Source organism: Pteronotus mesoamericanus, unplaced genomic scaffold, assembly GCF_021234165.1.
Source record: "Pteronotus mesoamericanus isolate MK-2021 breed Mesoamerican mustached bat unplaced genomic scaffold, CSHL_Meso_final contig_42, whole genome shotgun sequence".
In the NCBI taxonomy this organism is placed as follows: domain Eukaryota; kingdom Metazoa; phylum Chordata; class Mammalia; order Chiroptera; family Mormoopidae; genus Pteronotus; species Pteronotus mesoamericanus.
The window spans coordinates 15,862,625-15,877,284 of NW_026555157.1; the positions used below are offsets into that span (position 1 = coordinate 15,862,625).

The following is a 14,660-nucleotide window of genomic DNA, read 5'->3' on the forward strand; positions in this document are numbered from 1 at the left end:
TACAGTTGCCCCATTTTTTCCTCTCCTTTATTCCCCTCTGCCCTGCACTCCCACCAGCATTCCCCAGCCTTAGTTCATGTCCATGGGTTGCACATATAAGTTCTTTGGTTTCTCCATTTCCTATTCTATTCTTATCCTTCTCCTGTATATTTTGTACCTACCAATTATGCTTCTTGTTCTCTGTACCTTTTCCCCATTCTCCTCCCCTCATTCCTGCTGATAACCTTCCATATGATCTCCATTTCTGTGATTCTGTTCCTGTTCTAGTTTGCTTAATTTTTGTTTATTTTAGGTTCACTTGTTGATAGTTGTGAGTTTGTTGTCATTTTACTGTTTGTAGTTTTGATCTTCTTTTTCTTAAATAAGTCCCTATAACAAATTTCATATAATAAGGGCTTGGTGATGATGAACTCCTTTAGCTTGACCTTATCTGGGAAGCACTTTATCTGCCCTTCCATTCTAAATGATAGCTTTGCTGGATAGAGTAATATTGGATGTAGAGTAACCTTGCCTTTCATGACTTTGAATACTTCTTTTCAGCCTCTTCTTGCCTGTAAGGTTTCTTTAGAAAAATCAGCTGATAGTCTTATGGGAACTCCTTTGTAGGTTACTGTCTCCTTTTGTCTTGCTGCTTTTAAGATTCTCTCCTTATCTTTAAACTTGGGTAATGTAATTATGATGTGCTTTGGTGTGTGCTTCCTTGGGTCCAACTTCTTTGGGACTCTCTGAGCTTCTTGGATGTCCTGGAAATCTATTTCCTTGTCCAGATTAGGGAAGTTCTCCTTCATTATTTTTTCAAATAAGTTTTCAATTTCTTGCACTTCCTCTTCTCCTTCTGGCACCCCTATGATTTGGATGTTGGAACATTTAACGTTGTCTCAGAGGTTCCTAGGCCTCTCCTCATTTTTTTCTGAATTTTTGTTTCTTCATTCTGTTCTGGTTGAATGTTTATCACTTCCTTCTGCTCTTAATCATTCGAGTCCAAGGTTCCTTCCCTTTACTGTTGGTTCTCTGTATATTTTTCTTTATTTCACTTTGCATATCCTTCATTTTTTCCTCCATTTTGTGACCATACTTGACCAATTCAATGAGCATCCAGATTACCAGTGTTTTGAATTGTGCATCTGACAGGTTGGCTATCTGTTCATCTTGTAGTTCTATTTTTGGAAGTTTGATCTGTTCTTTCATTTGGGCCATATTTCTTTGTCTCAAATGCCTGTTACGTTGGCAGGGGCAGAGCCTTAGGTATTTGCCAGGGTGGGGCAACCCACTTCACTCTGTTGTGGCGCTGCATGTGGGGGAGGGGTCAGAGAGGGGACAATGCCGCTTGCTCAGCTCTCTGCTGGCTTTCAGTCACTTCCCCCACTACCCACAAGCAAATTGGCTCCTTCTAGCCCTGATTCCCAGGTGGGTGGGTAGGTTTGTGTATATTCTAGGACCCTCTGGGTCTCTCCAATGAACTTTCCTGTGAGGCTGGGAGTTTCTCCTGCCACCACAACCCCCACAGCATTTTACAGCCAGAGGTTTTGAGGCTTTACTTCCGTGCACTGGAACCCTGGGTTGTGAGGTCTTTCTTGCTTCCTAGCTGTTTTGGTTTATCTGCATGCAAATGTGGGACCACTCGATCAGCCAGCTGTCACCTCGCTGGACCTGTCCTCCAGCTGCTGCCTTGCTACACATCCTCTCTGTTCCGGCTTCCCATCTCTGCTCCTCCTACCTGTCTGGATGAATGTTTCTTCTTCAACTTCTTAGTTGTTGGACTTCCAATACAGTTCAATTTTCTGGCAGTTCTGGTTATTTTTTGTTTTTAAATTTTTTTCTTGTCCTTCTTTTGGTTGTGCGAGGAGGCAAAGTGTATCTACCTCCATCTTGGCCGAAGTTGTCTCCATTTGGTTATTCTGGTTTAAAGCTCTGGCATTTGCCTCCCTCTGGGGACTGTGGTGGTTACATTTGTGTTGTTGTGCTTGGTCTGCAGTGCCACCCAACAGAGCTTTCTTTCTCAAATGTCCCTGCCAATCAGATTGCTTCTTTCAGAAGCTAAGAACAACTCTTTTATGAATACAGGGTGGGTTAGGAAAAAACATGGGAAATTTTTGGTCTTTCCTACTTTTAAACCAGTTAAGACAATAACCTCTTCAGCAAATCTTAATTGTCTCTATTCTATTCTCTGTCTCTGTATATGAAACGCATTTTCTGCTAGGTTAAAACCTCTATTTGCTTATCTTTAGATTCCTTTAGATGTACTCAAATTAGAAATTTGGAATAATGTAAGCTCTTAACCTTTACAAATGTCGCCACTTCATCCCCTGTTGTAAAGCAGTGCTCTCCCACAAATGCACATAACTTTTTTTTAACATCAGTCACATGTTTGCAGGAGATTCAAATTGTTTTACAGGCATACCTTGGAGGTATTGTGGGCTTGATTCCAAATCTTTTGGCTGGAGGGTCTTAAATTCAATTTGTAAAAAAGTGTATTTTTGAAGTGTAGTAAGATCAGGTAGACCTGTACTTGTTATTCCTACATCATGAGTAATTACCCAATAATTTCAAGAACTAGATTAGTAGAATGACTTTCAGTACATCAGAATCAAGCTTGGCTTTCCAGCCAATGTGCTCCTTTTTCTCCTTAGAGGTAGCTAGACGGAAGGGGGTTTCTTGATATTACCACCCTGTTGCAGAGACTCTATTTTCCAAGTGTAGAGAAATCAATTTAGAAAAAGGACAGTAGTCAAACTTTCTTTCTCAATTACTTCACTTTGAAATATGAGTGGAAAATCTTATAGGTAGACATGAAAAAGGCAGATATGATCACAGGTAAAAGCAAGGGACATCTAAACCAGAAAGCAGCTGTTGAACCTGAAATTATGAGTATGACATGTTATAGAGATGAAAGGTATAGTAATTAGTGTTCTTCTCCTTCTTCACCCCTCCTTTAAGAGAATCCACACCAACCTTCTCATAGTCCTTCTTAAGGGCAGCCATGTCTTCACGGGGCTCAGAAAACCCTCCTTCCTCCATGCCCTCAACCCTTGTACCAGTGGACACAGGCATGCTTGGCATACATCAGGTCAAACATGTTGTCCAGGCAAGCCCATGTCTTGGCAATAGCTGTGGAGTTGCTCAGCATGCACATAGCTCAGTGCTTTTGCCAGGTCTCCATCAGGTACTGCAGTGGGAGGCTGGTAATTAATGCCAATTTTGAAGTCAGTGGTGCACCAGCCCACAAACTAGATGCTATACTTGGTCTTGATGGTGGCAATGGCAGCATTGCCATCTTTGGGAACCATGACACAATGGTACAACAGGCATCCAGCTATGCCTTTACTGTGGAGAGGGTCACATTCTACCATCTGGTTGGCTGGCTCAAAGCACACATTGGTGATCTCTGCTACAGAAAGCTGCTAAGTATAGGATTTCTTAGCAGAGATGGTAGGGGTATTATGTGACCAGGGGAAAGTGGATGCAGGGGTGGAGAAGCAGATTGGTCTGTAATTCAGCCAGATCAACATTCAGAGCTCCATCAAACCCGAGGGAAGCAGTGATGGAGGACACAATCTGGCTAATAAATCAGTTAAAGTTAGTGTAGTTTGGGTGCTCAATATCAAGGTTTCTATGATGGATGTCATAGATGGCCTTGTTGTCAACCATGAAGGCACAATCAGAGTGCCTGAGGGTGTTATGGGTAGTGAGAATGGAGTTGTAGGTCTCAACTATAGTTGTGGAAACCTGGGGGGTTGGGTAAATGGAGAACTTCAGCTTGGACTTCTTGCCATAATCGATGGAGAGATGTTCCATTGGCAGGGAGGGGAACTCAGAATCAGTTCCCCCACCAAAGTTGTGGAACACCAAGAAGCCCTGAAGACCTGGGTGCTGGCCAGTCAGTTTTGGAATTTAGTGCAAGCCAAGATCAATGATCTCCTTGCCAATGATGTAGTTTCTACGGACATAATTATTGGCAGCATCTTCTTTGTCTGTGGTGAGCTGCTCAGGGTAGAAAGGCTGGCAGCAAGTACCAGTGTGAACTTCATCAATGATTGTGTGTTCTAGGTCTACAAACACTGCCCTGGGCACATGTTGCCAGCACCTGTCTCACTGAAGAAAGTGTTGAAGGAGTTGTTTCCCCCTACAATGGTCTTCTCACTAGGCACCTGGAAATCAGGCTGGATGCCCTGTTCCATGCAGTAGGGCTCCCACAGGCATTGCTAATCTGGCCACCAGTCTGGCTAACAAGGATGGAGTTGCACTCATGCATGGATGCAGGTTAACAGGCACAGGCAGTAGGGGTAGATGTTGGGTCCAGGTTACTGTACATGACAAGCTAAGAGGCAAGGTAAGTAAGGCACTCTCTCTTCTTCTTCTTAAAGAAGACTCTTTAACATTTCTTTTAATACTGGATTGGTGGTGATGAACTCCTTTAGCTTTTTCTTGTCTGGGAAGCTCTTCATCTGTTTTTCAATTCTAAATGATTGCTTTGTTGGATAGAGTAACACTTATTTGTAGGTCCTTGCTTTTTATCACTTTGAATATTTCTTTTCAATCCCTTCTGGGCTGCAAAGTTTCTGTTGAGAAATCAGCTGACAGTCTTATGGGAGCCTCTTTGTAAGTAACTAACTGCTTTTCTCTTGCTGCTTTTAAGATTTTTTCTTTTTCTTTAATCTTAGGCATTTTAATTATGATGTGTCTTGGTGTGGGCCTCTTTGGGTTTATCTTGTTTAGAATTCTATGTGTTTCCTGGACTTGTATGTCTGTTTCCTTCACCAGGTCAGGAAAATTTCCCATTATTTTTTTCAAATAAGTTTTCAATTCCTTGCTCTTTTTTCCTTCTGGCACCACCATGATATGAATGTTGGTACACTTGAAGTTCTCTTAGAGGCTCCTTACACTACCCTCATTTTTTTAAATTCTTTTTTCTTCTTGCTGTTCTTATTGAGTGTTTTCTGCTTCTTTATATTCCAAATCGATGATTTGATTCTCTGCCTTATCAACAATTGATTTCCAGTAATTTTTTCTTCATTTCAGTTAGTGCATCCTTCATTTCTGATTGGTTATTTTTATGGTTTCCATGTTCTATTTTATGATATTGAAATTTTCACTAAGTTCCTTAAGCATCCTTATAACCGTTGTTTTGATCTCTGTATCTGGTACTTTGCTTACCTTGATTTCGTGTAGTTTTTTTTCTGGAGATGTCTCCTTTTCTTTAATTTAGGACCCATTTCTTTCTCTCCTTATTTTGGCTGCTTCCCTGTGTTTGTTTCTATGTATTAAGTAGAGTTTCTATGTCTCCCACACTTGGTAGAGTGGCATTTATGTAGTAGGTGTCCTGTGGGGTCAGTGTTACAGCCTCCCTGGTCACCTGAGTTGGGTGTTCCTGGTGTGTCCCCTGTGTGGGCTGTGTGTACTGTCCTGTTGTCATGGAGACTATATTGTTGTTGGCACATCACTAGGGTGGACTAACTCCCAAAGCCCATGAGCTGTGAGGACTGGCTTCAACTATAGAGGGTAAACTGCTGTTCAGGGGCTGACCCCATGGAACAGGACTTAATTCAGTGGGGCTTTGGTGCCAGCTGAGTTGCCCCTTGAGTGTGTTGCTTGTGAAGTTGGTTGGGTGGAGCTTTGATGTGGTTTGAAGCTCACCTCTGGATGCACTGGCTCTGAGGCCTCTTGGGAGGTGCAAGGTCAGCCACCAGCCGTGCCCTGCTTGGGGCTACCTGGCTTGAGCTACAGAGTAATCTGCAGATGTCTGCTACTTATGCTGTGCTTGGATGTGTCAAGGAGAGGCCAAGCTGTGAATTGAGGCTGGCTGCTGCTAATGCCAGGTCTGAGGTAACTTAGCAAGTGATATGGTGCACACAGGCCAGATTTGACTTGTTTGAGAGATTTTAGGAAAGTCCAAAAAATGAGCAAGAGAGGCTGTTTATGTAGAAAAACCACTGGAATTTGCTTTGTCAGGCCCACAAGTTGGGTGGGGTGGGGTCTCAGGGAATCACTGGAGTGGAATTAACAGCTTTGCCTGGTTGATGAAGACTCAGATAGGGTGTCTGTCTGCCACCCTTTGTGTGTTGATGGGGAGGGCTCAGGAAAGGAACAATGGCCTCTGCCAGCACTTTTGTCTGGGAGAAAGCTGCCCCTTCAGCCCTTGCCATGAAGCCAGATAATTCAGTTCCTCTTCTTGTGTCCCTGGTGCCTTTTGAGCTACTGCCTGAGTAGCGGAGCTTAGAGGGAGTGAGTCTGAGTAAGTCTGTGCTCAGGCCCTTTAAGGGGAACACCTAGAACTCTGCAAGCCTCTGTCTCACTTAGCCACAATCTGATTTTTAGAGCCTGGAGTTATGGGGAATTTTCTTCCTGACAATGTAACACCAGGCTGGGTGTTCTAATGTGGAGCCGGGACCTCTTAATCCTCAGGAGCGACCTCAACTGCCTAGATATCCCTCCCAGTTTTTAACCACCATACATGGGTGTGGGCCTAGCCTGTTGCTCTGCATCTCTGCCCCTCCTATCAGTATTGATGTGGCTTCTTTAAATCCCTAGTGGTAGGCCTTCATTCTGCTAGATTTCAGGTGGTTCCGAATGATGGTTGTTCTGTGATTTGGTTGTAATTTTGATGTGGTTATGGGATGTTTCAAGTACCTATTCTGACATCTTGACTGGAACTTGGCTTGGCTTCTTTATGGGATGTATGACTGAGCTAGATAGTCTTATCTTCCAGATTTCTGAAAGAGCTATCTGTTTCTTTAGTCTCTTTCTCCTCTGTGTATAATAATCTCCATATCTTTTTCATTTGTTTTACTACAAAGGGTTCTGTAATGATCACAAATCATTGTTTTCTAAGCTTTGGAGATGAGGTTTTTTTCAGGAAATGATTTTTCCGATATTAATTTCCTTTCATGTTGATGATTCTCATTTCCATCTTATGCTCAAGATCTGCCACTGTCAATTCACCCAAATAGTTTGTTTCAAAGCAGTTTTGTGCCCTTCTGATATGACCATCCCAAACACCTACATTAAGATTTTGGGTCTTTGGGTCTGTGATCCAAGCTGGTGTATGTGTTATTTACCTCTTGAACAGTGATTGAAGATGACTCTTCCTTTGCATTTAACACGTTTTCTCTGGTTTAGTATAAAGTTTTTTGCCTTTTCATCTCCGCTGTTGTGGGTTTGCTTTCTGGCATTTGGGCTTAAAGTGTAGAGATACTGATTTCTGAGACTATATAGCTTTTATAAATTAGATTATCAGAATTTCCTTTAAAAAAGCTCATACTGACAGAGGTAAATAAAAACTGTCAGGTTTTCTTTGCATGCATTAGTCCACCAAACACCTGCTGGTTCAAGGGTACCTTTTTTTCTTAGAAATTAGGAAATCTAATATTGGCACATCAATTTCTTCCTCTTCATCTAATTATAATCATCTATACATTTGGCTGATTTTGATTGATGGCTATCATAGTATCTGTCAAATGATAACTGCTTTTTTTTGTGAGGAGTCATTTTCTTGTTTTTCCTAAATGGCACAGTCTCTTTTTTAGTGATGAATTTGGTTCATCTGACTAGGATATTGTTTTTCATTCTTCCAAGGTTTATATAGTTACCACCTTTTTATTGAAAAAGAGGTATTTAAATCTTCATATTGCAGCACTTTAATACCATTGTTATTTTTCTCAGTTTTTTTCATTATACTCAGGCCACTAAATTTATATTTACTTAGAAGAAACTGTCATTTCCTTTGCTTTCTCAGTGAATTCCATTTATGCTATGATGTGTAGCTTTTGGGGGGCTAGTCAGTTTCATGGCCCTCTATTTAAGGGTCTGCTGTTGTGCCTGAAGCTGTCATACCTCCTCCATTTTTAGCTTGGCTAAATCTTAAGACACAATTAAAGTAAAAATCATTCTTTAGGTTGGGCTTGGTTCACCTAGGGTAGGTTTAGTGGAAGATGCATTTTACACAACGTTGTACGTTAGCACAGTGTTACCTCCTCCATCAGTGACCTGACAGATGGAGAATCCTGTGGTAGGAGTTCAAAGAATAAAGTTCTATTTTTAAAATCCAAGAAATCAGAACCATTTCTCAGTACAAGTCCTTTTATTCAATGAATTTGTTATATGATTTTAAATGAAAACACAAATTTTCTCTCACTGAATAACTTTTTATAATTAACTCTTTTATTTAAAAGAGATGAAAATGAGGGAGAATTTTGAGTATGTCTTACTAGCAGATTAAGTGTGATCTCCAGGCGAATCTCAATTACTCATGTTAAATTCAAGTACTTAAAGGCAGAATGGTGAATGATCTAAAATAATTTTCATCTCACTTTTGTTGAAAATACATATTCTTTAACCTGGGCATGTCTCAAGATTTAAAAATTCATGTCTGAATGTCTAGCTAGTTTATAAACACTTGAATTAGGTAAAGGAAGAAGGTTGCTCAGATCTTTCCCCAACTTAAAATGTACATGTAAATATGTTCCCCTCATGCTGCTCCATTATTTTACTGTAATTACCTCCATGTTGGGTATGAACCATGCCTTCTTAGATTGATAGAAGATTTGATTTTTCTCACATTTTATGTAGAATAGAGGAGGTTAAGAGTTGGAGCTTAAAAGAGGTCTTAGGAACGCAAAGTAAATAGAATTAACATGTTGACAGAGCTATGATTATGCAGACTGTGTGTTGTCAGTATGAGGCTCTGCATTTCAACTAAGAAAGTACTTACATAGAATGGCTATTGTCAAATTCAAAAGCAAAATTTGCCCTGAATAACACAAAATAAACATAATTTAAAGTTAGAATCAAGGAATCTTAATTTTTAACAGATATTGTGATAAACTGATTCTTCCATTTCATTTTGATCTTTAAAATATAAGGAAAGGAATTATTCATTATAATTTAAAAAAACCTGAATGGTAGCTGGCATTATATTTTAAATAAAACTTATCTCTTCAAATGGAAAAGTGTGAACCATAATGCATCTTTCAGTGTACTTTTTACGTGAATAAGATCTCATTTTCCTTCATGAGAGCAAACAAGCTTAACATTTCAATATAGGTTTGAGACTGGCCACTTGGCAAGATTCAAAGGAGAGAGACCCTGCTCTGCTACAGGACATATAGTTGTCCATGTAAATGTATGACAGATCCAGAAAAGGAACAGAGTTCTTAGCATCTACATTACCACCAGATAGGAGGTCATGTAATCAAATGAGAAAAATCTAAACTCAGAAAATTTCAAGCAGACTATGTTACGTCGCTAACTGTATGTGTATCACTAGGTGTGGTTCATAATCATTCACCAAGCTCCCTTAAATTCCTGGTATGCTTTCATAGAATTGGCACATAAAAGCAAGCCCTCATCCTCATCTAGGTCATATTTTTGTGAGTTTTTTTTCCTTCTATCTTTAGCCCACAATGCACATTTCTTAATTTTCACGTCATTACAAGTTCTTAAGGTCCCTTTGCAAAGGCTTGATATATGCGTATCTTAGTATAGACTTGCCATGACAATCTGCTAATACTGTTGTAGCCTTCATGCTACTTTGGCGTTTGCACACCTCTTGGTTTTACTATGATTAACTGTATTTGGTTACTCTTGGTCCTCTCTCTGTATAGTCATTTATCTGTTCTCAAGACTCCCTTTATGACAACAATTCATAGACACAGGAAATAATATGGTGGTTACCAAAGGGAAAGGGAGTGAGGGTAGTAAAAGGTAAAGGGGGTCAAATATATGGTGATGAAAGATTTGACTGAAGGTAGTCAGCACACAATGCAATACACAAAAGATGTATCATAGAATTGTATATGTTAAGGCTATATAATCTTGTTAATCGATGTCACCCTAGTACGTTTAAAAAACTCTTAAAAAAAGAATCCTTTTATTTCTGGCTATTGGCCCTCCAAGGAAAAGGTCCTTAAATAGAGTCACTCCAAAATAAGCTGTGTTGCATACATGTTGAATGAACAGGTCTTAGACCTAAAGCAGGGTATGCAAAAAAAAAAAAAAAAAAAAAAACCTCTTAGGTTGTAGGAAGAAATTTCTGTTTATGTGTAGTCATAAATTTTATAATTTTATTTACTTCAGTGTATTTGATAATGCAGACAATATGTTCTTATATATTACATGTATACATCTTCTAAATAGGGTGTTAATGGACTCATATTAGCAGAGTTTGGCAGAGTAATCTATCTTGTCACATCTCTTTTGGGTCTGGCCATTCCAGCTCCAATGGCCATTCTGTTCATCTGCCACATGCTGACTGACCTGTTCAGTACAATAACCTGTACTGGAGTCACATTGCTCACTCCATCTTTCTGGCCTGTCTTTTAACCAGTTCTTACCTCTCTTTGCTGTGATACGTGGCCCTCTACATTGGTAAAGTCATCTTAATGGAAATGTCCATGTTGAATACTGTTCTAAGAATTTTTTTCTTGAAGGTTACAGAAAATAATTTTTATCCATGATGTTTTCCTATTTTTAAAACCTTTCATAAGCCTCTGTTTCCTCCTAACCTTTCTTAATGCAGATTATAAAACCATTTATAAATAATGAGGAAATAGAAATTACACTTACGCAGCAAGAGAAAAAATCAAAATCATTTATGGTAAAAAATATGTTCCAACAAACATGACTCTAAAAATTGGAATCATACTTTAAGAAACATTTATCAAGGGAGCTTGCTCTTTAAAGTTATTTTCATATAAATGTTTTTATAAAACAAAGAATTATTTTAAAATAAAAAGCCATTCTTCTGTATTTTATTATTCAGTGTTTGCTTGAATTGAGATATCTTCACTTGGCAGTTTTCTAACCATCTAATCTATTTTAACAGGAAATAAAAGTATTTGGGGCCTAAGTATATTTATATAAAGTCCTACAAATTTTACACAGAATTCCATCAGAATGCCAATGCTGAATCTGGCATTATGTCATGACTTTGAGGCAGAGTACCTGGGACTGAAGGCCATATCGCCTTCCAGATCTATAGCAGCAATGCCTGGTAACCAGTCCTCCTGCCCCGCCCTGCCCTGCCCTGCCCTCCCTTTCTTTATACTGTTTTTACTAATAGCTTCTAAGACATGCATGTATTTTATTTCCCCTATTTAAATCAATCATTGTCTGCTTCTTAATTGCTATAGAAAAACCTTGAAATACCACCCAACCACCTTCACAACCTGGCTCCTGCACTGCTCTTCGACCCCATTCCAAACTGTTCACATTTCCATCGCCGTGACCCCTCCCTCCCCCAAATTCCCATGGCTTTTTATCTTTCTGTTTCCTCTACTCTGACCTTTCCCCTCAACTCTCTATCTAATGGAATCCTTTAATATTGGTTCAAAATTTATCTTTTTTGTGAAGACTTCTCCAGACCTCTGCATTTGTGGTACTTCCATATTTCTTTTTCAGACCTTTAGGACAACACTTAATGCAAGGAAACAGTCTGTCTACCCTGACACAGGGTAAGCTCTTTGAAGGCAAGAGCTCTGCCATTTTAAGTAGTGAATGTCCATGTTCATTAGAAATTCAAGTAATCAGTGTATGACAGCTTGTACCCCAGGATCCTTTAAGAACTTAGGTATTTCTGAGATTTAAAAAAAAAATGTTGCTTGATTATTTACCATTTAATTGATACCTGTTAAATTCAGAGACATTTCTTAATTGAGACATAATACATAGCTTTTAAGAGGCACTTTTTGGAGTGTTAATATTCTGGTTACCTAATTTTATGTTTAATTCTGTAGTCAGATTTAAAGTAAAATAGCACTGTTCTAGACTTCTCAGTCTCTATAATTATATAAGACAGAGAATATGCCTGGAATTTACATGCCAAAACTGACCCAATCAAACATATATATACTTCAAAATTTGGATTACTCTGACAATTTTCTTAGTACTGTAAATTTAGTTATGAGCTTCCACTTTTAAAAAGCAGTTGAAAAATTATTTAATAAGGGAGTTCAAGTACATCTATATAAGCATATAGCCAAAGAGTCTAGTAGTTATTTTCTATTAATTCTTTATTTCCTATCTTTATTTTTTTGTGGGTAGTATTTGTTGCAATTTTTATAAATATTGTGCTTTATAATACTTATATAACTTTAAAACCTATTCTCCAAGGTTGTAAATAATATGCATAAGAGGAAAATCTTAGTGTATTGTTTTATAACTTGAAAGGTTACTTCAAGTTATACAGTTATAAAAATAAAAAGAAAATAAAGTTTTTAATGAAAATAATTATGATGCTTCCAATTAGAAAATGGATTTAAAAATACTGTTTTATCTAAAATATACAATTTATTTTCAGACTTGATAGACTTATTTTTATGAAGATTTTTTTTTTTGGCCAAATTAAAAGATCAATAGATACTGTTAAGGACCTTACACATCAGACTCTGAGAGACTGACTTATTTTCATTAGAACCATATTTCTTTGTTAGAGAAATTAATGAAAATATAATTGATAAATTAATATCAAGCACTTCTACAAAGTGAACATAGTAAGGGCATAACCTGTTTCATTCATAATATTAATCTTGTATCCAATATGAAGTAATTTTTTACAGTGAAGTTTCAAAAGATTCTCATAGAAAATGAAATAAAAGGGAACTAAATAATGGATTTGCTTCTTTTAAAGTAATGTGTAAGGGTCCTGGCTAATGTGGCTCAGTGGATTGAGTGTCGGCCTGCAAACCAAAGAGTGGCTTGTTGGATTCCCAGTCAGGGCACATGCCTGGGTTGCCGGCCAGGTCCCCAGTTTGGGGGTGCACAAGAGGTAACCACACACTGATGCTTCTCTTCATCTCTTTCTCCCTCCCTTCTCCTCTTTCTAAAAATAAATAAATAAAAGTATTTAAAGTAATGTGTGAGGTTAGAAAAAGAGAAGAGAATAAAATACCTTGAATAACTTTATTGACTTATTTTTCATCGAATCTATCAAATGAGCCAATGGTAACAGGTCTGTTTAAAAATAACAGAATATAGTATAGCTTTATAAATTATCAGCTTTAAAAATATTTATTTATTTATTTTTAGAGAAAGGGGGAAGGACGGAAAAATAGAGGAAAAGAAACATCAATGTGCAATTGCCTCTTGCGCGCCCCCTACCAGGGACTTGGCCTGCAACCCAGGCATGTGCCCTAGACTGGGAATTAAACCAGTGATCCTTTGGTTCACAGTCTAGCACTCAATCCACTGAGCCATACCATCCAGGGCTAAATTATTAGCTTTAAGATAGCAGAAGAGAGACTTTGAGACTGAACTCCTTGAAATAATCACCAAAGTGATCAGAAGGATGAAATGGTTTTAAGGCATTAAGAAATGCGTAAACAATATATTCTTTAGTTACACTGAGATAATATAATTTACATATGATTGTTTGGTTCTAAAGTTTAAGCCTTTTATTCTGGTTCACATTTTCCCCAAGTATCATTCAAATAAATGTTTAGAGTGTATTTATGTATCTACAGAGGAACCTATACATATTGTTCATTTTAAAGTATGATCAGATTACTCCATAACATTTGCTGTGAGGAAAGAAAATGTCATTTCATAACCACTGGCTCTTCACTGTCACTGACTTAATTGGTTGCACCATTCTTCAATGCACAGAACTCCATTTAAAGGAGATAATTACTGAAGTATCAAAAATACCTCAGGCAAAGACAGATTTGTGAGAAGGCATGGACCTTAAGAATATGTTAAAATAAAGTTCCAGTACAATGGAAGAAATAAAACAGTTAAATATAAGAGGGTTTTGTTTTGTTTTAAATCAGGCACTCGAAGTAAATTATTTTTCAATTGAATAATGATGTTAAATTGAGAAAATGACAAACGAGAGCAGAAAATTAGAAAAACAAAAACAGAATTACTCTAATGACATTAAAAACAATAAAAGCAGACAAATTATATTGGAAAAGAACAGATAAACTTACAGTTGTTGTATAAGCAGCTTCTGGATCATCTTCCAGCACCCGGGACAGACCAAAATCAGAAACTTTGCACACTAAGTTGCTGTTGACCAATATATTCCTAGCTGCTAGATCCCGATGAACGTAACCCATATCAGAAAGATACTTCATTCCTGATGCAATGCCTCGAAGCATACCGACCAACTGGATGACGGTGAAGTGGCCATCATGTTTCTGAAAGAGAATCACAATTGTTTACATTGATTTATTTTAATGTAGTAAGTATGCATGCATGCTTGTGTGTATGTGCATGTGTGTATAGTATTAAATAAAGTCCGTGAACTGCCGGATTTAATAAACGTAAACATCAAGTTTTCTGACCATTGACTGTTCACAGCAAAATGTAAGAATCTGTTTGACATTTAAAGGAAAGAAAACTGTAGCTGGAAGTGCTGAAGGACAATGAGTGAAGGATACCAGAGAACCAACAAAATTAACTTTCAGAAAAAAATAGTTGCAAAAACTTTAAGAAAAGTAATGTTAAATACGGTAATAGCAATGGTTATCAAGAACATAGAATTCACTTTCCATAGCTGTGAGCTCTGGACGAGCCACACAGGTGGGCAGAGGGGCAGTACAAACTAGGATTGGATGAAAGGTATGATGACTAGAAATATCGTAAAAAATGATCATTAAGGAAAAAGAAAAAATGATTGTATAAACAAGAAACAAGTTTAGGAAAGCTGCAGGGTAAAGAAAAAATAT

At 38.0% G+C, this 14,660-nt stretch overlaps 1 protein-coding gene and 1 pseudogene across 2 annotated transcripts in view; both read right to left on the reverse strand.

Moving 5' to 3' along the window:
- EPHA6 (EPH receptor A6) overlaps positions 1-14,660 on the reverse strand; it is an 877,165-nt gene that overhangs the window by 120,011 nt on the left and 742,494 nt on the right. For both annotated transcript variants that reach the window (XM_054577406.1, XM_054577405.1), the window contains exon 14: positions 13,920-14,129. In XM_054577406.1, coding sequence (XP_054433381.1) covers positions 13,920-14,129 — 210 coding nt within the window. The remainder of the gene's footprint in view (positions 1-13,919; positions 14,130-14,660) is intronic.
- LOC129073617 (tubulin alpha-1B chain-like) lies at positions 2,863-4,252 on the reverse strand (annotated as a pseudogene).